Below are 21,945 nucleotides of genomic sequence, written 5' to 3'. Positions count from 1 at the left end.
ACTTTGTTGAAATAAATGGATTACACGGCGGTACTTCCCTGTTTCATATTGTCGCGGGTCAGGACTGTTTGGGTTTTGTTTGACAGCTACGTTCTGTTGTTCCAGGCGGCAGCATTACGGTTGCCATGGTTACAGGGTGACGCTCTCTCTCTGCGTGTTTCCTGGGTGAGAGAGGCCTTTTTGTTGTTGTTGTGCTAAGCTAATAGGCAGAATGCTACAGGTATAGCTCTAAAGAATGTAGCATCATGGGCAGTGTAGTCCGTGCTGCAGGGAGAATGGACTGCCATACACGTTATGTGTCTGTGAGCGAGGGAGGGAGAAAAAGGAAAAGTACGAGCTGTCATCGAGCAAAAACGGGAGCTGGAAGCATGTAAATATAATAATAACCACTGCAGCCAAGAAGAGAGCCTGACGAGCCCAGTTGTAAGTAAGCTATTAAGACTCGACTGTACACAGTGTTCGTGTTTTCCTCCAAAAACAATAAGTTCCGTTGGAGCAGCCTTTCAACGCCTCGCTCTGTCTCTCGCTAGCAAAGTTGACCCAGACAACAAAGTAAAGCTAGTTTTTGGCTACGAGCCCGACACAGAACCGCCATATTAGCCAGAGGTCCCTTTACTACGGTTCGGAGCCGCGGACCTTCAGTAACAGTAATAAATCACAGCAATAGTACATTCATGTAGTTGTAAACAGCATGATAATATATTAAGTAATCCAAAGTATTCAGAATACGTTACTCTCATTGAGTAACGTAACGGAATACGTTACAGAATACATTTTGGGGCATGTATTCTGTAATCTGTAATGGAATACATTTTAAAAGTAACCTTCCCAACACTGGCTAGCTTCTTTAACCTTTATTTCTAGAAAGTGGAATCAGTAAAAATGTCACGGGACTCGATCGTTCTGCAGTCATTTCAAACTTACCTTCATCCTCGTCATTAGCGCTAACAGTGACAACAGCCAGGCCCACATCTGCATTCTCATCAACGCCGACTTCGTACAGTCGCTGAGCGAACACCGGTTTGTTGTCGTTGACGTCGCTGATGAAAACTCTCACATACGCTGTGTCTGCAAGAATGACAGAATGGCAGGAGATTAAACGGCACGGCACGCGCAGCTCGCACACATACGCACTCGAACCACTACTGTAAGTGTGTTGCTCTCATTCCATCTGTTTATTGATTCTACAATTCATTGTCACTGTTTAGTGGGGGAGAGGTACTTAACCCAGCACAATGTTGCTCAATGACGTATAAATTAGACAAAACATTACTCACAAAGATCTGCTGTAAATTGCATGAATTATTCATTTTGTCAAGAGTTTATTCTTTTTACAGGAGGCACGGTTCTGAAGAGAAAGAATAACAATAATGGGGCTAAACCTCGTCAACGAGCTGCTTTCCTTTTTTTTTAACCGAGTGCGGATAACTAGGAAGGTTAAATATTTATAAGATGACAAGTGTTTGTGTCTTATCTGTGGGCTCCTCATTACATTGTTTATTCCTTTAGTTAAAAAGAGTAAATTATCTCCTCGCAGAGCACATGGGTGACATGTTTATTTGGAGCTGCTGCAGTAAAAGATGGCGGAATGTGGCTTTATTTTCTTGGCTTGTTTTTGCATTCGCCTCCTCCGTTTGGTGCATCCCGGGGGTAACAGAGAGACAGGTAATGTTTGCAGGGGAGATGAGCCCTTCTGGATGCGGTAGATATGTAGACACAACTAAGGCTCATCGCAAATGCTAAGCAGCCCTGGCAACCTGAAGAGAGGGTTTTGCTACTCCGAAACACCACCCGGCACTCCTAACACCTCCTTCACAAACAGAGGCAGATACCCCCGTCTAAATACAAATGTCATAGGACGTCATCCTAAACACAGATATTATTACTGCGGAAATGTCACGTTGTGAACAAAGTAAACAAACAAAGGCCTTTCTGGTTAAATTGTGAAACGAGAAAGTTAAAAAGGGGAAGAAATAAGGGATCGCAACAAGAAAGAGAGTTGGAAGAAATCTCTGAGCTATTTTCACATGGAAGAGAGTGTTGCTGTCTGGTCATGGCAGTAGAATAAATCAAATTAAAATTCACTTTTCAAAGTCAATCCCAAGGTGTAAATGAATGTATTGCCAATGCAGCCTTTTTAAAACACAGTGCACAGAGGAAGCACTCCTCGCAGTTTAGAGTTACAGAGTTTCAGCCCTGTAGGCATATAGGGAAAGAACAATGCTGCTTTTTATGAACTGAACATCAGTCCGGGGCAGAGGTCACCCTAAAGTTAACTCTGCCAAGTTATAAAGTTTCTCGGAATGCCACAGTAGTAAAAAAACAACATATTTTTGCATCAATTTAAGGCACAGGGACACAATGAATCGGAAGTAGCTGTCGCTAATTGTCACATTGTAACAAAAGAGTAATTTACACAAAGCTGGATTCTCAATTGACTTAATTGTCCGGAATAGTTAAGACATTTTGGCACGCGCGCTTTTTCTTGTATAGAGTCAGACGAGTCGATTGAACCCATCAAGTCATTATGTTAAATACAAAGCAAGAGACAGCAGCTTGACACTTCAGCTCTAAAAAATATTCAGAGAATAAACAACCACCAACATCTGTCCAAAGGTAAGAAAAAAAACTCACCTAGAAGCAGTGTTGCCAACTTAGCGACTTTGTCGCTATATTTAGCTAGTTTTCAGACCCCCTAGCTAAAAAAAAGCTTAAAAAAAAAAAAGACGTGAAAGACATTACAAAAAACAATAATTGCTAAAAGAAATTTAATTTGTAGTTCTAAATAAATTCTAAATGCATTTAGGACGTTTTTTGCGCACTTTATGTCTCGTCCACGATGTTATTTCTCTCTCCAGCAGCGTAGGTTACGATTACATTAGCATGACCAATTATGCAAATTAGGTGATTACATCATTTAGCGACTTCTAGCGACTTTTAGGACAACCAATAGCGATTTTCCTTACTGAGGAGTTGGCAACACTGCCTAGAAGGACCCTGAAAGTGTAACAAAAAAATCTAAAAGAATGTAACAGTTACAGATTTTTGTGGAATTTATGTGCCTGCTTCTTTCTGGCTGTGTGCCATAACAAGTTTTTGCACAGAACAAATCAAATATAACATTTTAATTAGTGAACTCTCGGGGTTATGATAAGCAAATTAGCCAGCTAGTGCAGCCCCAAGCAGCTACAGCATTAAACTCAGGTAAATTGAACCATGCAATCCAGTGCTGTGCTGGGAAATCGTGGGGTCCTGCCATTCGTTTCCATGTCATTTTGACACATGCCAATCATCATGAAAACATTGTTGCGCACTCCACTCCCCATGGATATGACAAAAGTTTTGACTCGTCCTCCCAACTCCCTAGATGCCGCTGCGATGAACCATTTATGAGGCAGGCCAGAACAATCCGGAACAAACCCAGTCTATGGAGGCCCTAGCCTGCAGCCTAAGACCCAAAAGAATTAGGGCTGTGTTAGTGAATGATGATGATGAAGGGGAATATTTGATAGCTTACTAATTAAAGTGATTTTTTAGCTCATTTCCACATTGATGATAATTATAACAAATTTAATTCGCCTCGCTTTAGATTTATGTTGCATCTCCACACAGTATATCCAACACTCTGGCTGTTTATGTGCCTTTTGAGATGTGCAGAGACCAGTTCATGCTTGGACTTTTGCACGCTTTGAAATTGTGTGTTAAACAGATAGAATGATCCATCATTACCGAGTGAGATGAAACAGGATATTTCTGTCTGCTGGTTTGATTTTTAGATTTCAGCGTAACAAAACTGCACTAGAAGAGACACTTGTTTATTTTATCTCCTTTACTTCCATTTTCACGGGTGTTTATGCCGGTGAAAAACGCAGGGAGGGCGAGACAAAGAGGGGAGGAGAGATTGGTGAGCCGTTTTATACATATAAAACAGACTGGATGAGTTAGCAGAACTGCCCAACGACACACACAATATATATATAAATATATTTTTTGAGCTTATTTATAATGTTGCCAATAATACATCGGTGCAAGAATAGTTGCTTCAGATTTTGAATTTGCCAAACATGAAACTACTTTAATGAAACTGGACAAGAGTTTTAAGTCGAGATAAAAACTTTCACTCATTCTTAAAATTTCTCACCTGTGTTGGGCTGTTTGTACTTCCCAGGTCGAGCTGACTCTTGGCCATCTTCTGACTGAACCTCCAGTAAGTAGGAGCTACGGGCCTCACGGTCAAAAACAGCTTCTGTGTAGATAATCCCAAGTTCTGGGTCGATACGAAACAGATTGTGGTCTCCACTGCTGTCGCTCAGCAGAGAGTAAGTGATCTGTGGAGCACAGGGAATTTGAAAATTAAGCTAAAGTAAAGTTTCTGCAGTTTTTAACCTGCAGAAACAGCAGAAGTCACAGGCTCTGTAGCTGAAAATGTCAAGAGGGCTAAGCAAATCAATACGCTCCAGTCAACCAATATCGCCACAATCAGTGAGACAGCTGATGAAACAGCTCCCAAACCCACTTCAACAAAACTTTGAAAACAGTGGAACAAAAGCTTCCACGCGGGTGGGATTGTTGTGTGATGTTACATAATGCTCTTTGTAGTGTAAATGGATGGTTTAGCAGGGAAATTTTGTAAAATCACTTCATTTTGCCGTACCTTCACAAAATGATCATAAGTGTATAACCACAAACCTCTCCGTTAAGGCCCAGGTCTTTGTCATGGGCAGATACTTGCAGAACTGAAGTCCCTATCTGGGCTCCTTCGGTCACTGAGGCCTCGTAGATGGAGGATGTGAAAAACGGTACGTTGTCATTGACGTCTTAGGATAGAAATGACATAGTCACCGTGACAATGTGTTCATTTCCTGATACCACTCACAATATGTAACCACTGATATTTTCTCAAAAATGAAATGAAACAACACGTTCACCACAGCAGCTATAGAGGTAAATAACTTCTCTTTAGGCAACACCAAGTAATCCCTCTTTTAACCCTTTAAGACCTACCATAGAACCAAGTCCGCCAGAGCTTATATTATATTTTTACATGCTGTAGAGCCATTTTTGGGAGCATTTCAAGTTGCTATACATCAATACAACCATTAAAGCCTAAACTAATAATATGTATGCATTAAGTGCATAGTAATTACATAAATTGCAAAAAAGTGCAATAAACTACAAAAAAATTTAAAATCGTTTTTTGTTTTTTTAACATATATTTCTAGTTAGAGAAATTTAAGAGGCTTATCCCTCAAAACTGTAAATACAAAAAAGTTGCACAAAATAGTTTCCCACCACAGGAAATTTATTTTAAGTGTCTTCATAGTTTTATTTTTAAAATACACCAATTTTTATACACTGCAGGAAAAACGAAAAATAAATATTATAGTGCAAATTTGCAAAAAAGCAGCATATGCATCAAAATAAACTACTTCCAGCAGTGCAATATTAGTCCTAAGCATCCCAGAAACGACACAGAAAGTCATAAAGTCAAAGATAACTTTTACAAACACCAGTATAGGCTCATGAGGCCTTGATGGTAAAAAACTACATTTCCGCAAAATGACGTCACTTCCGGTTTTGGGCAGGTCATGGCGGACATGCGATAGTTCGTGCTGATGGACGTAGGAAATGTTATGAACAGCTGATCGGATCGGTAAAGCTTGTTTCTGGAATATTATGTTTTTGTTGCCGCAAGTGCTTTTTATGCAGTTTTTGCAAAGCTATATGTGGAAGGAAACTGTGACCGAGGACAAGCTGATGGCATAAGATGTAAGTACAACTCCTCCAGTTTCATATGCAAAAAAAATTATTGCGCTAGCTCAGATGGTTGCAGAGCTACCGGGATTTAAAAATAGTTACGCAAAACAGAGCGTGCCCACTCTGACCAGTTTTAAAGGGTTAAGTAATTAGAATGTGTTTTTACTTTTTAAATAGGTTTTAATACTAATAATGCCAATTTTATATTGTGTATTTATCCCCAGTGTGCTCCTTGTTAACTTCTTTTGTCTCTGAAGCTACATGTGCACATAATATAATACCAATTAAAATGGACTCAGACACAGTTATTAAATAAATTAATAATGATGGTGAAATCTATTCAATTAATTAATTATATCAAATAACAAAGACAGCGAGACATGTACCTGTAATATTCACATAAACTCTTGTGAAAGCTGCAAGCGGCACTGCAGCCACATTTTGCGCCCGGACTTGAAGAGAGAAAAACGGTGTGGTCTCATAGTCCAGCGGCTCGGACACCAGAATGGACGCAGAACCATCTTCCCGGTTGGGAGAGAGGTAGAAACGCACGGGCATGTTGGTTTCAGGGACCATCCCATCCTCGAGGTTGTAGGTCACTCTCGGGTCACCCAGCTGAGACGTTGCCTTGACTGTCTGAATAGCATCAGAGGTTACATCATGACTGTCTTGAAAACCTGGATTTTAGGTATCAGATCAGTAAGGACTAGCTCCTGAGGCAGAAAGTGATAAATGGAGCATACATACATCTCATGATAGAGCAAACACCTATCATCTATCACGAGTAAACATCTCATAATAGGAAAAAAAAAGTCAGCGAGTTTATGCATGTAGCTGATCGCTCAGCTTATATAATATCATTCTACAATCTTGCTATGCAAATTTGGAAAACATGTTTTTTTGAGGAGTACAGGCATTCAGGAGTCCCCCGAATGCCTGCTAATTTCACGGTTAAATCACTGCTCAATAATATGAGGTCAATGAGTCAATCCAAGAAATAATTAAAGCATTTAAGCACTTACAGCGAGACATCTTTAAATCTCTGGACAAATCATAGAAGCAAATTATTCTATATTAATTAGTTAGTTTTAAAGATGGCAGTGAGCATATTTTGTCGTTTTGGACAGAGCCGAAATGTTTGTGAAGGACAGCAGGTCTAATTATGGATGTCATCCATAACAGGCTTAACTAAAATGTTTATGTTTAACAATTTCATGTGTGATTTTGTATAGCCATCCAGTCATCCATCCGTGTGTCGATATCTTTCTATCAGTAACTAAATAATTTAAAAAATAGTAGTGAAAGGCTCATGGTCACGTTTTCTTTTTTTAATATTAAGTTTTTTCTGTTTTTTACTTAAGTAGTTTCATAGAGTGACTCTTAGGCTATGTTCACACTGCAGGCGAAAGCGCATCAAATCCGATTTTTTTGACCCTATGCGACCCATATCCGATCATGGTGTGACAGTGTGAACGGCACAAATCCGATATTTTCAAATCCGATCTGGGTCACTTTCGTATGTGGTCCTGAATCCGATACATATCCGATGTTTTAGAAAGCGACTGCTGTTTGATGGTCACGTCGCATTAAATCCGTCTTTTACGTCACTGTCACAAGACAGACGCCAATTATCAGCGCCCGAGAAGACATCCCGAACGCTTCCTGGCCATCCAGTGTAGATGCCAGTGAAACTGTTTGGAAGACAACATGAACATTTTATTTGTACTGTATAATCTGCAGATTCTGACAGAAATCAGCAACTATCCTTTGAAGCACCGCTCCTCTAAAACAGCAATAAGGATCATTATTAGGTTATTTACATTATTATATAAATAACAAAACAACTTAAAGCAAAAATTGGGAAACGTAAAATCCGAAGTCTTTACATTAAGGCCATCTGTCAAACAATACTGTTTGCTCTGGGTCTAAACAGAGCGCGTTGTGTGTGACGTCTTCTTTTGCGCATGCGGCCGCTTTGAGCGTTCACACTAGAGCGCGTTTGCTGTCACATTTTATCTGTAGTGTGAACGAGCAGACAAAAAAATCAGATTTGAGCATTAAGACCTGCAGTGTGAACGTAGCCTTACTTGTAGTCTCACTGTGTTATCTCAGTACTTTTTAGTCTCTGAATTCTTTTTCCATTACTGGGCAGATTATATTAGCCATTTTACAGCGATTAATTATAAACACTTAATCAGAAATCAGCCCCTGAAAATGTTCTGTCCCCTCTGTGTTGAGAGTTAAGCTCCACCCCTGAGCTGATGGGCACATTTTCTAACTTCACACAGAGCCAGGTTAGCTGTTTTTCGCTTCTTTTGCTGAGCTAAGCTTACTAGCTGCAGGATACAGCTCTATAACTAACTCCCAGAGATTGAGTGCTATCAGTCTACTCATTCAAGTCAAGACAGTGTCGAGTCAGCACATTTCCTAAAATGCTAAACTACTTTTTTCTTTGAGATTGGTCAAGTTTTGTTCACACGTGACAGGTTATTAGCGGTCAGACTGCAGTACGGGTCAGCAGCCTGAAAGAAACACAGGTTATGTCAAATTCTGATTAAATTTTTGCTTCAATGACTGATTATCTTAGAAAGACATAGCGTAGGATGAAAGTCAAACCTGCTGCCTGAGTCCTAAAATAACCTCTTATCAAGAAGTGAGCTGCCTTTTGAAGACCTTGAACAAAAGGACTTTTTTTTCCACCTCAGATTGACAGCTATAAATTTTTCACATCAAAGGAGACATTTTCAATGAATTTAATAAGTCTAGTGTCATAAAATTTGCCAAGCACATGGGATTCAATGTCATCTTTCTGCTACAGCATCACATTAGAACTCTTTTACAGGTTTTTCAGTGCACTGAAGAACCTTCTGAGGCATATTTAAGCTCAGTGTTAGCATAATGTCTAAATAATGGTCAAATTGCTCTGATTCAGGTAAGCAAGCATTCATCTAACGTACCGTAAACAGCAAATAATAAGATTAATAAATAATAATAATGATAATAATGATAAAGGGAAACAAACATTGTAACAGAAATGGAAGTTGCTTGCATCCTTACCACTATGGGTGTGTCCCTGGCAGTGTTTTCAGGGATGACAACACTGTAGCTTTCCTTTTCCCACTGTGGAGGCTGGTTCTTCACATTGGTGATGGTGACTGCCAGCTCCACAGAAGTGCTACGATTCCCACCATCAGTTGCTATGATATCCCTAGTAATATAGGTCCGCTGTGAACAAAGGGAACAGTTCAATGGGGGAAATTATCATCATATTTGATGTTGAAATGATTACTACCCTGAACGGCCTGTAAGATATTACTTTAATCTTGTGACTCTCAGTGAGAAAATGAGGCCCTGTTGACACCGTTAGCAGCAACTACCACAATGTTTATATCTATCTGTGCAGACGTTTTAGCTGCATTATAAGTGACATTAAAAACTTTCAGAAGTCACTGTCACCTCTTTGATTATGTGTTTACTCCTTTATTAATTACATATTGTTAGATTTGTATTGTTTATTGTCATTTATGCTTAGAAATATTTAACCATATATGCTTAGAAGTGTATAATCAATTGTGTAGCGATAGGAGGTTTGATCCTTAATAGTCTGCAGAGACGTTGTGTGCATTCCAGAGTGTTCTGGCATTCACACCTACATCCTGGGAGCATGGGAGAGGTCGTACCTTGTCTTATTGTTTTATGGTAGGATAAACGTAGCTATATCTGTTTTAGTCTAAGTGCCTTTTGTTTAGATGAACTGCTGGACTTCCAGACCAGCAGGGTTAGGGAAGTCTTTATGGGGTCACACTCTGACCACACACACACACACACTTACACAACGCACAAGCAAGGTACTCTTTGTTTGAAGCTATGTATATTCATGTAACCTCAATAAAAGAGCAGTGTTACAGGGGAGCAACTTGGGTCAAGCGAAGGAACGGCGTTTGTCCGGTTCTCTCCCGTGCACGAGAAACATGAAGAACTTTGCCTACTCGTGTCTTGCTTTGCTGTGTAATTATATTGTCTTCAACGTTCCAGCGAATAGGTTCAAGCTAAAAACCTATCACATATAGGTCCAGAAATGTTTGGACACTGACATAACTGTCAGTTTTTTGTCTGTACTCCACCAAGTTTTAAGGGTCTACAAACATGTTTCCTTTACTGCTTTGAAATTATAGCAAAGTGTAATATTTTGCTTAATGTTTAGTAGAAGAGTTAGACCTCTGCGTGACTGTGGGGGCAGCTGTTTCTGGCAGCACAGCAGCACTAAGAAAAACATGTAGATCTGGGCGTTTATACGGATATGTCTTTGTGCGAGCAGATGCAAGCAGCGATAAGCTGTCGATCAGCTAATTGGACGACCCAAACTTGGAAACCATTTAGTTAGACTCTAAACAACAAAAGCAGCAGAATGAGCCATAGAAAAATACATTAAGCCATAATTCTGACTCCATAAAAGCCCTTTTGTTACTGTGCCATAATTGAATTCCAAGGACATAAGGGAGTAAATTTGACTTGGGGACTGCATTTCATCAAAGTGGACACCACAAGAAAAAGTGAAAAGAGTCCATTAGAGTGTTTGAGTCCATTTACCTAAATTAAACAATGAGTAACATTAAAATTACACTCACGCCAAAGTGAAGAAGAAGAACATTTAGAAACGTGTCCTTTTACCCACATATTATAATTGTATTTCATAATAATGACCAAGTCACAGTTACAGAGCTTAAATGAAAAATTGTTCACTATTATTTCACCACGAATTCAATCGTTCAGCTTTAACATTTCGACTACCAGCTGCATTATTCTGTTAATGTAAATCAGGGCCGGCGACTCGATTATTGTGCAGCAGTGGTCAGATAAAAACCAATCTCCCTGAAGTTCAGTATTAGATTTTCTATTTGTGGGACAATCCAATTAGTATTTTTAAAGTAATGCAACTCTTCCAAAGCTTGAAACCAGAGAACAAAGATTGCAATCTGCAATGCCCAATATGGACCCAGCAGCTGCTGCTTTTACATTAAATGAATATCTGACTTGGTAATACTTGGAAATTAAATTTGCTGTAACAGTGTCAGATCTCTACCAGAACATATAAAATATTCTGGATACGGTCATGGCAACCTTTTCCATCTTTTCCACTTAATTCTTTGCGGAACCACGCTATACAGCATGTTGACACGGGATGAGGTCGGCTCTGGCTGTGCACGTCTCAGGGCATAAGAACATTCGTAGTCGCTCAATGGCATATCTCTTCCATTAAAGTGCTTTGAGTCAACTGGGAACAGTGTTTCGCATTTTACTGTGAAGTGTGGTTTGAAATTTTAGCCTTAATTCTTTTTCAGTGTAATCAGAAACTGCGATGAGAAAATCAAAAAGAACAACGTCTCAGACCAGCGAAGACATTTAACATTTAATGAAGGGCTTTTATGGCTACAGCACAAAGATTGTTGCAGGATCCAAATAACTTCTGAAACTACCCTAAAATATGCAACAGCTTTGTTAGGCGAGGTTTTGTGCTTAGCGTTATCAATTTTGCATGAAGTCAGCAGCAAAATTGCCAGAGACTTCCGACACCAGTGCAGTAAAAAGTATGTTAAATAATAAACAGCCCTATAGTGCAATAGCAGGTTTCGGGCCAAAGAGCAGCTCCTGTTGAATAAATTAAGGTGAAAACAGGAAGCCGAGCACTGATAGGTCTCAGAAAGGCTACAACATGCTTGTGAAGAATGTAAGAAATAAAAAAATGTGTTACATTACCGGCATCGACATTATAAATCACTTGAAGCTGACAACGCTCAGCAAACTTCGAAGACAGCGTTTTTAGGTAGTTTTCATACAGAAGCAAATTATGCATACATGTAAATAACTTCTGAAAACAGCTGTGTAATTTATCTTAAGGGGATTCATCTTTGTATTTCACACTTCTCCAAAGATTGTGGCTTAGTGTTTTCATTTTTCAGAAGCTGTTAGCAGGGAGGTTAACTTTGCATTCGTAATCTTCCCCACAGCGTTTCAGTTAATCACTTCAAAATACAAAAATCGTTTGTTGGTGCACACTGTCAGTCTTTTTATCAAAGTCTCAGATGATAAACGACGATGAAAGAAAGCTTACATATATATATATCAAAGCCACAGCATTTATAAGAGACAATGAGTTGCGGTGTATGGTAATTAGCTTCTTTTAAACCTGTGCCATTAATTAAAACACTTTTTTTGACAGCTACTGCAGGTAAGAGGATGTTTTTGCACATTTAAAGGAAAAGTCTTTGTAACGGAGCACTAGAAAAATGCTAGTCATTAAACAGAACCAAAGGACACACGAGTTGTTAAAATGTATTTTGAATAATTTGTTTAGGCTGAATTAGTCTCCCTCCATCTTCTTTCTCTGTGGTATTTCCACATCCAGCACCTCTGGGAGTAGACGTACTCAAGGCACTTTGAGGTGCCTCATTCATTAACTTTGTTGACACAGACCCACAGGCCACTGTGTGTGTCGTCCTGGTATAACTCATTTTGCGGGGACATAATCTACTTCCGCAGTCTCATTACGAGGACATGCCTTCGTTGTACGCAAAAAAGTAAATCCCTAAAAATGAAGGTGAAGACCTGGAAAAGAACAGTTAGTGTCTCTGTGTGTGTGTCTGCACTGGCTGTGGTTGACTTGCCTGTGAGATGGGCTGGTTAACATAGACCCATCCAGTGATGGGGTTGACCTGCAGGTACTCAGGCTGCTCCAGAGACATGGCGTAAGTGATCGCTGCATTAGTGCCAAAGTCATCATCGTGAGCAGCAACACGCAGAAAACTGGTACCGACCAAAGTGTCTTCCCTCAAAAAATCTGCACGGCAAAGAAATAATGTATGTGCACTCACTTTACTGGTCAAAGAACTTGCATTATAGTAGCTTAGGGCAAAGGATGATGAAGATCCTTAAGAACAAAAATAAAACCTCTTGGGTTCTCTAAAAACATCCTCAATTAAATCAAATTACTATATAAAGGTGCACAAAGCCAATCAAATTCTCTATGACTTAATATCAGTTTTATTTACTTCTGCATTTTTAATGGGTCCTGGCTGTGCCGCTGCTTTATTAATGCATATTTCATTTGGACGTCAACAAGAATAACATTTATCCCAAACTTACACTCATAGCGCAAATTCTCAAACTTGGGGCTGTTATCATTTTGGTCCAGTATTTGGATGGTTAGCTGACAGATGCCGATCAGTGGCTCCTCCGCCCAATCAGTAGCCGTTACTGTGATCGAATACTCTCTTTGCCGCTCCCTGTCGAAGCGCCGGGCTGTCACAATCACTCCTGTAAATACAGAATAAGGATCAAACACACGCACGGCAATACCACACAGTGCTTCTGCACCCTGGTATTTCCACCAATCAACCCAAGATTTTGTAAACAAGTAAACAATTATGAATTTATTCTGAGAAAGTCGAGCATTCCTTTCAAGTGCCGTGATTTTGCTATTAAATCTTGAGATGAAGACGACTGAGCACGAGCCTAAAAGAAAATGACTGACAGAATAACATGTTGCCTGCCTGTGCCAGGACTTCTGAACAGCTTCTCTATTTGTCTACCCCTTAATTATGTACACTCATTTTTTATAATCACACTGAGCTTCTCCCAAATTTAATCAAATGTTAATCAATATACAGGTTTTGGCATTTGACTTAAATTCCTAAGAATAACAAGTCAACGTATAACAGTTGATATTGTATCAGTATGCATCCTCACGTCTCCACGCCTCAGCTCAAAATTACCATTAGAGATGACAATTAACATTTAAATACAACACATTCTACCTACAGCAGACTCTCTGCTCTGTGTCTAATTGAGACCTCTGTTACCCCAGACGAACTGAAACTGTTCTACCTGTGTCCGGATGGATTCTGAAGGCAGGCATCGCGCTGTCTCTGTGCATTAGGCCATATTTGACTTTTCCATTTGCCCCCTCATCTGCATCCACGGCATGCACTTGCAACACAAAAGTCCCCGTTGGCTGGTTCTCCAGCACCGAAGCCTGTTCACGATATTGCTGGCACTGAGATAGAGAGGGGAAGAGGAAACAAGGAAGGAGAGATAAATACAAGAAAGTAGTCCTATATAAGGGATTGTATCATCAGAATACGATAATATTAATAAGAAAAAGGGGATCAAAGACACTAAACTAATTAAGTAGAAGGTCACTACACACACCACACAGGGAGATTTTGCACATGAAACACAATATAGCAGTTATAGATACAGTAGACCACATCTTTGGAAATGAAAACACTTGAACTGATTTCTTTTGAAGAGCCAACAGCGAACAGCTTTGTCTTTGCAAAGAATTCAATCCATTCCCCCTAATGAACATATGCCCCAGATAAAGAGCAGCTCTCTGGAGTCGTTCTTTTTTGTAATCAGATATAAAAGCCAGCTACTCTTTCAACAGAATGACCGTGAAAAAAAGAAAAACAATAGACAAAGAGGAGCAAGAATGAAATGGAGAGAAGGAGATGGATCAAAGGACGTGAGCGTGCAATTAAAAGAAGAATAATGCAAGAGTTCATGGGACGCGATGGCACAGACAGCATGGCCGGAGGCAGCTGTTCATAAAAATCACATAATATAAAGCATAAGGTCATGCTGGCCCAGGTGGTTCTGAGGCATAACTTGATATTCAAACAAATCAAGTTGCCAGGAGTTCAAACCCGCCCGGAAGACCCAGGAGCTCCAGCTCTGCACGAATATGTCTTCTGCCGAAGTTCAAGTCATTCCTAATTAAGGAGGAAGTTAATTAAACAGGTACAGTATATTGTGATGATTTTGCAATTTTTTCATAAATTAATTGAAATCCCTCTAGACTGCCTAAAGATAGAGTGGGTGTGCAGGCTAATCGGAACTCATGGGAAAACAGAGCAGAGAGAGACGGAGGCCAGGGAAATGAGAACACCAGAGCAAAAATGTAAGAGTGCTAGAGAGTGAGGCGAGAAGAGGGAGGGAGGAAGGAAAGAGGAACAGCTGAAATGCAATGAGGGGATAAGGCTGAGAAAAATACAACAATGGATTATAAAGGGTTCATGTTGACAGCAACAACAAAAGGAGGAATGCCTGAAAGGTCTGACATTTTGGGAAATACATTTACAGACTCTTTTGCTGATAGTTAGCTGAAAAGATCAATACAACTCTCCTTGCATGGCCTGCATGGTGAATATATAGCTTGAACCAGTAAGTAGTTAGCCTATAAAGACTTAAAACAGGAAGTATTGCACTATCCAACGGTGCTGGAAAAGTCTTGAATAAGAAATAGGTAAACAACCGCCCATAAATACTAGGAGTGCAACATACACAAAATTCACGGTTCGGTTCCATACTTTGGTGTCACGGTTCGATATTTTTTCGATACAAAAAAAATGTTCATGCTTTTTTAATTTGTCATTTATTAAAATTAGAAATATATATTTTAACTCAAAAGTACAGTTTTTAAATTTAATGTTGCTGAAACAACAAAGTAATAAAAATAAATAAATCTATCTGATCGAGAAATCACTCATCTTTGGAAAAGAGAGTTTATTACAGAGAAATGTCTCTTTCCAAAATAAAAGCTATACTATACGCTTCTTCTGGGCTATATTCTCAGCAGCATATTAAACATATCAGGTCCCCATAAGGAGACTCATGTGCTAACGGCTGTCTAAATGACTCGGGTAAAGTTTGTAGCATGCGTGCTTGTTGTTTTTGTCTGCTTTCACTTGTTTTTGCACTAGGATGATGTCTGAGTAAATGTGCAGTCATATTCGTTGTGTTCCCACTAGTGCTGTCAGCGTTAATCTGACGTTAACGCCACAACACGGCAAATCTCCGTTAACGAGCTACCGCGGATCGCCCTGTGCGTGGGGCTGGACGGGGTCAACACGTTAACGAGCTAACTGCGCTAACGCACTAGTTCCCACCAATGTAATTGAGCATTGCGTGGCACATCCGACATACTGTTTTACTTTAGTCCATGACGAGCTTACCTTCAGGGTCACATGTCACATGAAAACCAAAATAGTTCCAAACGCCAGATCTGAATGAGGGTGGGGGAGGTTCAATTTGCCATGTTGCAACAAGAGCTAAACTTCTGTCTTGCTAGCTTAGCTTAGTAGTGTTCGACTACTCCGCCTAGGCTGCACTGTCGAGCACAGATCCACTGAGCGCTCAACACAGACAGCATCTTCAGAAGAAAAGTTGATAAAATAAATTTAAAATTTTGTATTGTTCATACATATGCATACCGAACCGAAAGCACTGTATGAACGGTTCAATATCAATACGAGTATTGTTGCACCCCTAATAGATACATTTATTTTGAAGGCACTACTTTTCTTCTTTGTCCTTGGCTGTTTCACTTTCCTTCCCTCCTTTTCTCAGCCGCGACCAATTAGTTATACCTGCTCCTCGATACCCCGTCCTTCTTGTGTGTTTAATTTGTCTTTGCCATCAAGTCTTTGTCAGATCGTCTGTGTCCTTTGCCCACCTCTGAGCTCCTGAGCCTTTGTCCGTCATGCTGTCTACCCTGGTATCTGCCTGCTTTTGCACCTATAGTTGTGCTAAGCTTCCGTGTGTTTTTCCACTTCCATTTTTGTTTATCTTCTTGGATTTAACCTTTTTTTTTTTGTAGGGATTAAGTAAAAAACAAAATGTACTAAAAGTACCAGGGTTGTCTTCCTCACCTCCTCAAATATAGGTTTGTTGTTGTTGACATCATCAACCCCAACGATGACCCGGGCAGTCGAAGACAGAGGGTGTGGTCCGCCTGATGCATTGTCATCTGTGGCCGTTACATTCAGGACGTACTCCAAACCTTGAAGCTTGGGCAGGGGAGTCGAGCGGAGACGAATCAATCCTGCAATCAAGCACAGACCACTTAAATTACTTCTTGTATAGTATATGGTCTATACTAACAGAGTACATACAACCATTCTATAGCTGTTAAGTAGGATGTTATTGCTGCTGAGGAAGTGGACGCATAGTAAGGGATGTGCTATCAATAAGAACACACTAGAAAATGCATACTGCATACTGTTCTAGACGTTGGAAGCAAGATATAGAGCAGTGAGAATTCAGCTCTCAAGTCCACAGAAAGGTAGAAATCTGATATACAGACTAAATCCAAAAACCAATTTCACAGTAGTGATTTTGTCACATTTCTAATCTAATAATTGCATGCTTTCCTCTAAAGATGCCCATCCAGCTAAAGCACTTGAGCGAAAACATAAAGCAGTACAGTGAGTCTGGTCAGAAGTTAACAAGGCTCAGCAGATGCCTATTAGCTGTTCCTCTTGCCCCCTTTGTCTGCTTTCATGTAACAGTCAAGATAAAAGGTGGGATAAAAGGATGGAGCATCTGAGTCAACATCTTTCTCGTCAACAGAAATACAAAAAGATCAGAGGTTGCAGAATGAGCAAGCAGCCTGTGATGTGAGGAAAACCCATTGAAGTGAGAGCATGGGGAGTTTTTTTTATTCTCTTGTTGTGTTTCTATTCATCCCCTTCAATGCTCTTGATTAAAGACAACACAGCATGCTGATACACACATATGGGAGCGCCTGACTTCCCTCTCTCCTCTATTACTTGTAATTTCACCTGCCCACAGAGCAGGGAAGGATCCAGGTTCTAATGACAATGCATGACATTGCTGCACCGCTACATTAAAATACGCAAACTGTGGGATGTGCGCAGTAATTGTCTCGCCTTAAATGTCAGCCTTGTTTACAAACGCAACACCAGCTCAACCAGCTATTCAGCTAGACGGCATTCGTCGCACATACAGTAAAAGGGAAACCATATAGTGATAGTGATTTCCCCGCACCCAAAGGATATCAGCCTTAGCATTTTCTTTCTCGGAGGATACACAGAAAGGGTGGAAAGAAATATAAAACGATGACACAAAAGAAAGAGGAGCTGGCGGAGCAGAGCTTGGAGATTGCGAACTATGATAGAGCAGTTGTTGTGAAATTGAATTGAAAGGGTTGGGTGACAAATGTCACAGAGATTGCCACTGGTTTCGGATCAAAGGGTAAATAAAAAAGATAAACTGTGCAGTCATCAATGCTAGAAGGCTAAGAAACATGTGGAACATTCCTCTCTGTACCTGGAAAAAGCCAAACCAAGGACAGAAATGTCCTAAATAATGTTATAGATTTTATTTATGACCCTAATAATAGAAAGAGCAGCACGCGTATAGGAAATATAGCTTTTATTATCAGCTTTCAATATTTTTTCACACTGCCTTTGAAAATAGAGGCCGTTCCTCGAAAGCGCAATTCGACAGAAAGCCCATCGATTACAATGAGAGCTGAATAATATGACTCCTGGTTGGAAAATTAAGAAATATCACCTTTCTGGCTGTCAATGACAAAATTTTCTTCCTCGTTGCCTGCTGTTATGGAGTAGAATATAGCATCGCCGTCTGGATCTTTGGCCAGAACTGTTGCAACCAGGGTGTTGGGGCCTGCATCCTCAGAAACGAATGTTCGATATCTGCAAAGAGGAACTCAAGTTTAGAGAAAGTGAGAACATATACTTGGTGGAAGTCAATAATAGGAACGCACAAACAAAGAGACAAGAGATATGAATCATTTACACAGTCCAGGGCATCGAGAAGCTGATTAGACTTATGGTTGTGGCTTTTACTTGTCACTATGATTTAACCTGTCCTCTTAGCTGGCCAGACCAGAGACAAATGATAATGTCTACTGGGATTTTGAAGCCATTGAACAAATGGTGCTTCCACATACCCTGCCCACTGTGGGCCATTTGATCCACTGCCTTTTAAAATGTCAACAGTGATTTGCTTGCTCTGTGGTGCTGGGTAGCAAAATGCCCAGCAAGACACAGGAGACTGATATACCGCTGTGGTACAAAGCACAATGGGGAGGAGATTAACTCTGTGACTAAGAGGACGCGCAGATGAAGAGAAGAAAAGAAAAAGGTGAGAAAGGAGCAGCTAGGTGACAAAAAAGAAGGCTGTCAGTGAAATGACAAGTAAAGTGATATGTGGGAGTGGGAGAAAAAAGAGAGGAAATGAGGACGGCTGATAGAGAGGAGCAGGCTATAAGAGGGGGCGGTGTTCTCACAGAGTTCGAGTTGATTCGTCAGCAGAACTCATCCCCTGCGAGATTTTGTGCTGTATCCTCTTCTGATGCGCGTGTGTGTGTGTAAGTATGCGTGTACGTGGGGTGGGGCTGCGGTGTCTATGGTGAAAAGTCAGAGGTGATTGATGGTTTACAGAAGAACGCTGATGGGTGATTCATCTCCGCCAGCCTCGGCAATCTCCGTGGCAACATGAGTGACCTGTAATCTGTCACCCGGCTCAGAGGCCACCTCTCCGCAGCTCTGAGGGGATGAAACATATACACTCCCTTTGCTTTTCTTCCTCAAGCGTCTTCCTACATCTCACTGAACTGTGAAGTTGTGCTCAGACACGGTACGCCTGCCCGCCTGTCTGTCTGCTTCCCTGCACGTCTGGACATTTTGCATTTCCATGGTGTCTCTCGCCGTCTGTCCCTCACTTCAATCACATTTAGCCACTCTGTGGCTCGTTCAGATGCAAACCGAGAGGAAAAAAAACACTAGCCCGGCCACTCATCTGTCAGGCAAGTATCTCAATTAATCTGAATGTAGGAGTAATTTCTTAAATGTTAATGCGCACACTCTACCTCCACACGAGTCTCTGTTCTTTTTTTGAGCACTAAAGCCCAATTCTAATCTGCAGCCTACAGCCTCTCGGTGCACTCGCACATTTACATGGAGGCTCCGCCACATTAAGTGTCATTCCAACCCTACTAGCCTTAAGTGTGAGTGGGTTATGAATCCTTCCAACACTGAGACTGCATCAGTGCAGGCTTACTACCCACAGTGCTGAAAGGTGAAGAGCTTGTTTTGTTTCCTGCATGAAGGGAACTCCACGCATATGATTGTTGTGGTTTAGGGTCTTTACCTTACAATTTAAAGTGCCTTGTTGTCAGTGTTGGGGAGTAACGGAATACATGTACCGCCGTTACGTATTTAAAATACAAAATATGAGTAACTGTATTCCGTTACAGTTACCGTTTAAAAAGGTGGTATTTAGAATACAGTTACTTTGTTGAAATAAATGGATTACACGGCGGTACTTTCCTGTTTCATATTGTGGCGGGTCAGGACTGTTTGGGTTTTGTTTGACAGCTACGTTCTGTTGTTCCAGGCGGCAGCGTTACGGTTGCCATGGTTACAGGGTGACACTCTCTCTCTGTGTGTTTCCTGGGTGAGAGAGGCCTTTTTGTTGTTGTTGTGCTAAGCTAATAGGCAGAATGCTACAGGTATAGCTCTAAAGAATGTAGCATCATAGGCAGTGTAGTCCGTGCTGCAGGGAGAATGGACTGCCATACACGTTATGTGTCTGTGAGCGAGGGAGGGAGAAAAAGGAAAAGTACGAGCTGTCATCGAGCAAAAACGGGAGCTGGAAGCATGTAAATATAATAATAACCACTGCAGCCAAGAAGAGAGCCTGACGAGCCCAGTTGTAAGTAAGCTATTAAGACTCGACTGTACACCGTGTTCGTGTTTTCCTCCAAAAGCAATAAGTTCTGTTGGAGCAGCCTTTCAACGCCTCTCTCTGTCTCTCGCTAGCAAAGTTGACCCAGACAACAAAGTAAAGCTAGTTTTCGGCTACGAAAACCCACCGTATTAGCCAGAGGTCCCTTTACTACGGTTCGGAGCCGTGGACCTTCAGTAACAGTAATAAATCACAGCAATAGTACATTCATGTAGTTGTAAACAGCATGATAATATATTAAGTAATCCAAAGTATTCAGAATACGTTAAAAGTAACCTTCCCAACACTGCTTGTTGTGATTTGGTGCTACATAAATAACACTGACCTGAACTGCATTCATAAAATTGAGTTCTATGTGATTATTTCAGTAGGACTGCATCTGTAATAAAGAAAAATGAAATGGCTTCCCTTAAAACAAAAAACCCACAAGTTGTTTTTTTAAAAAATCTTACAGTAAAATAATGTTGCTTCATTTGTTCCTTTTTGCTTTCAGCAACCAAATCTTAACTTTATTCTGCTGAATGTATCTGAAATATTCTGTTCAGCACTTTCCACCTTTTTTTAAGTGCTTTATAAATAAAGATTACTATTTTCCATTCTGGTTATAGAGGTCAAGAAGAAGTTGGAGCAAAGAATGAAAAAGTAGTAGAATAATTTCAACAAATGCTGAATACTGTCTGATGCTTTAAATGATTGAATACAATTCAAATGGAGCACACACTTTTTTCTGTAGATGATAGACATCATCTTAATACACCTACTTGGCACATTCCCACAGAAAGTACTGTTACTATTAAATAATGGCAGGTCTTCCCAAAGCTTGCTGGTACATTCTACACTACCCCTTAATTAAGAGACTCTCTGCAGACACAAGTGTGACTCAACACAGAGTTTCACTCATCACTGAGTTGGAGGAAGTAGCAGTTGAATTCCAATTGGGCCCCTGCTCGCTTCCCTCGCAGCATTTATCTACATCTCAGAAAGCCATAGTGTGAGGAAGCGCCTAACACATGCTACCTGGCAAAATGTCTGCATTTCTAACTATCTGTCTGCTGGGAAGAATATTTGCTTGACTGCCGACAGGCTTCTCTGTTTATCTGCATATCTGACTGGCTGTCTCCTGTCTACTCGCAGTGTATGTTTTGGCATTCTCTACTTGCTTCCCCTGCAACCATGTTTCAGTGTGTTTGTCTTTTCAGTTTTATGTTTGTCTGCCTACATCTCCACATTTCTGCCCACCTCATTGTTTGGCTGTGTGTCTAGCCAGTCACTGAGACTGACACCTGACAATGCAACAAGAGCAGGTAACAGAGGTCTGCAACAGTCTTGTGTGAAGGTCATTGAAACATGACTGACAGGACAAGCAGCTTACTTGTTCAATAGAATAAATGTAGCAGAGCCACAGTGACAGTTGCTGCCCACCCACTTATACAGCTTTGCCAAAAAGCCACTCTGGGACACACTGGATTGCATCCATATGTCAGTTTACTGCATACCTTTAGAAAAGGCCAAAAATAAAACCCAGAGAGTGTGAAGTGAATGCTCGAATTCACTACAATATTGGACCACAAACATTTTGAGCTATCCATCAGAACATGCTGTGAAACTAACAAT

At 40.6% G+C, this 21,945-nt stretch overlaps 1 protein-coding gene across 5 annotated transcripts in view; it reads right to left on the bottom strand.

Moving 5' to 3' along the window:
- Positions 1-21,945, bottom strand: part of LOC146515854 (neural-cadherin-like) — a 123,804-nt gene that overhangs the window by 40,277 nt on the left and 61,582 nt on the right. For all 5 annotated transcript variants that reach the window (XR_014875253.1, XM_085167834.1, XM_085167835.1 and 2 more), the window contains 10 exons: positions 18,133-18,275; positions 16,467-16,639; positions 13,642-13,810; positions 12,901-13,071; positions 12,423-12,595; positions 8,815-8,982; positions 6,144-6,393; positions 4,690-4,817; positions 4,142-4,328; positions 925-1,068 (listed from right to left, as the gene is read on the bottom strand). Coding sequence is in view for 4 of the 5 variants with exons in the window: in XM_085167834.1 (XP_085023960.1) it covers positions 925-1,068; positions 4,142-4,328; positions 4,690-4,817; positions 6,144-6,393; positions 8,815-8,982; positions 12,423-12,595; positions 12,901-13,071; positions 13,642-13,810; positions 16,467-16,639; positions 18,133-18,275 (1,706 nt within the window). In the remaining variant the exon portion in view is untranslated. The remainder of the gene's footprint in view (positions 1-924; positions 1,069-4,141; positions 4,329-4,689; positions 4,818-6,143; positions 6,394-8,814; positions 8,983-12,422; positions 12,596-12,900; positions 13,072-13,641; positions 13,811-16,466; positions 16,640-18,132; positions 18,276-21,945) is intronic.

This window comes from Neolamprologus multifasciatus, chromosome 7 (assembly GCF_963576455.1).
Source record: "Neolamprologus multifasciatus chromosome 7, fNeoMul1.2, whole genome shotgun sequence".
In the NCBI taxonomy this organism is placed as follows: domain Eukaryota; kingdom Metazoa; phylum Chordata; class Actinopteri; order Cichliformes; family Cichlidae; genus Neolamprologus; species Neolamprologus multifasciatus.
The sequence above is the reverse complement of the archived record's forward strand: the minus strand, read 5'-3'. Positions and strand labels throughout refer to the sequence as shown.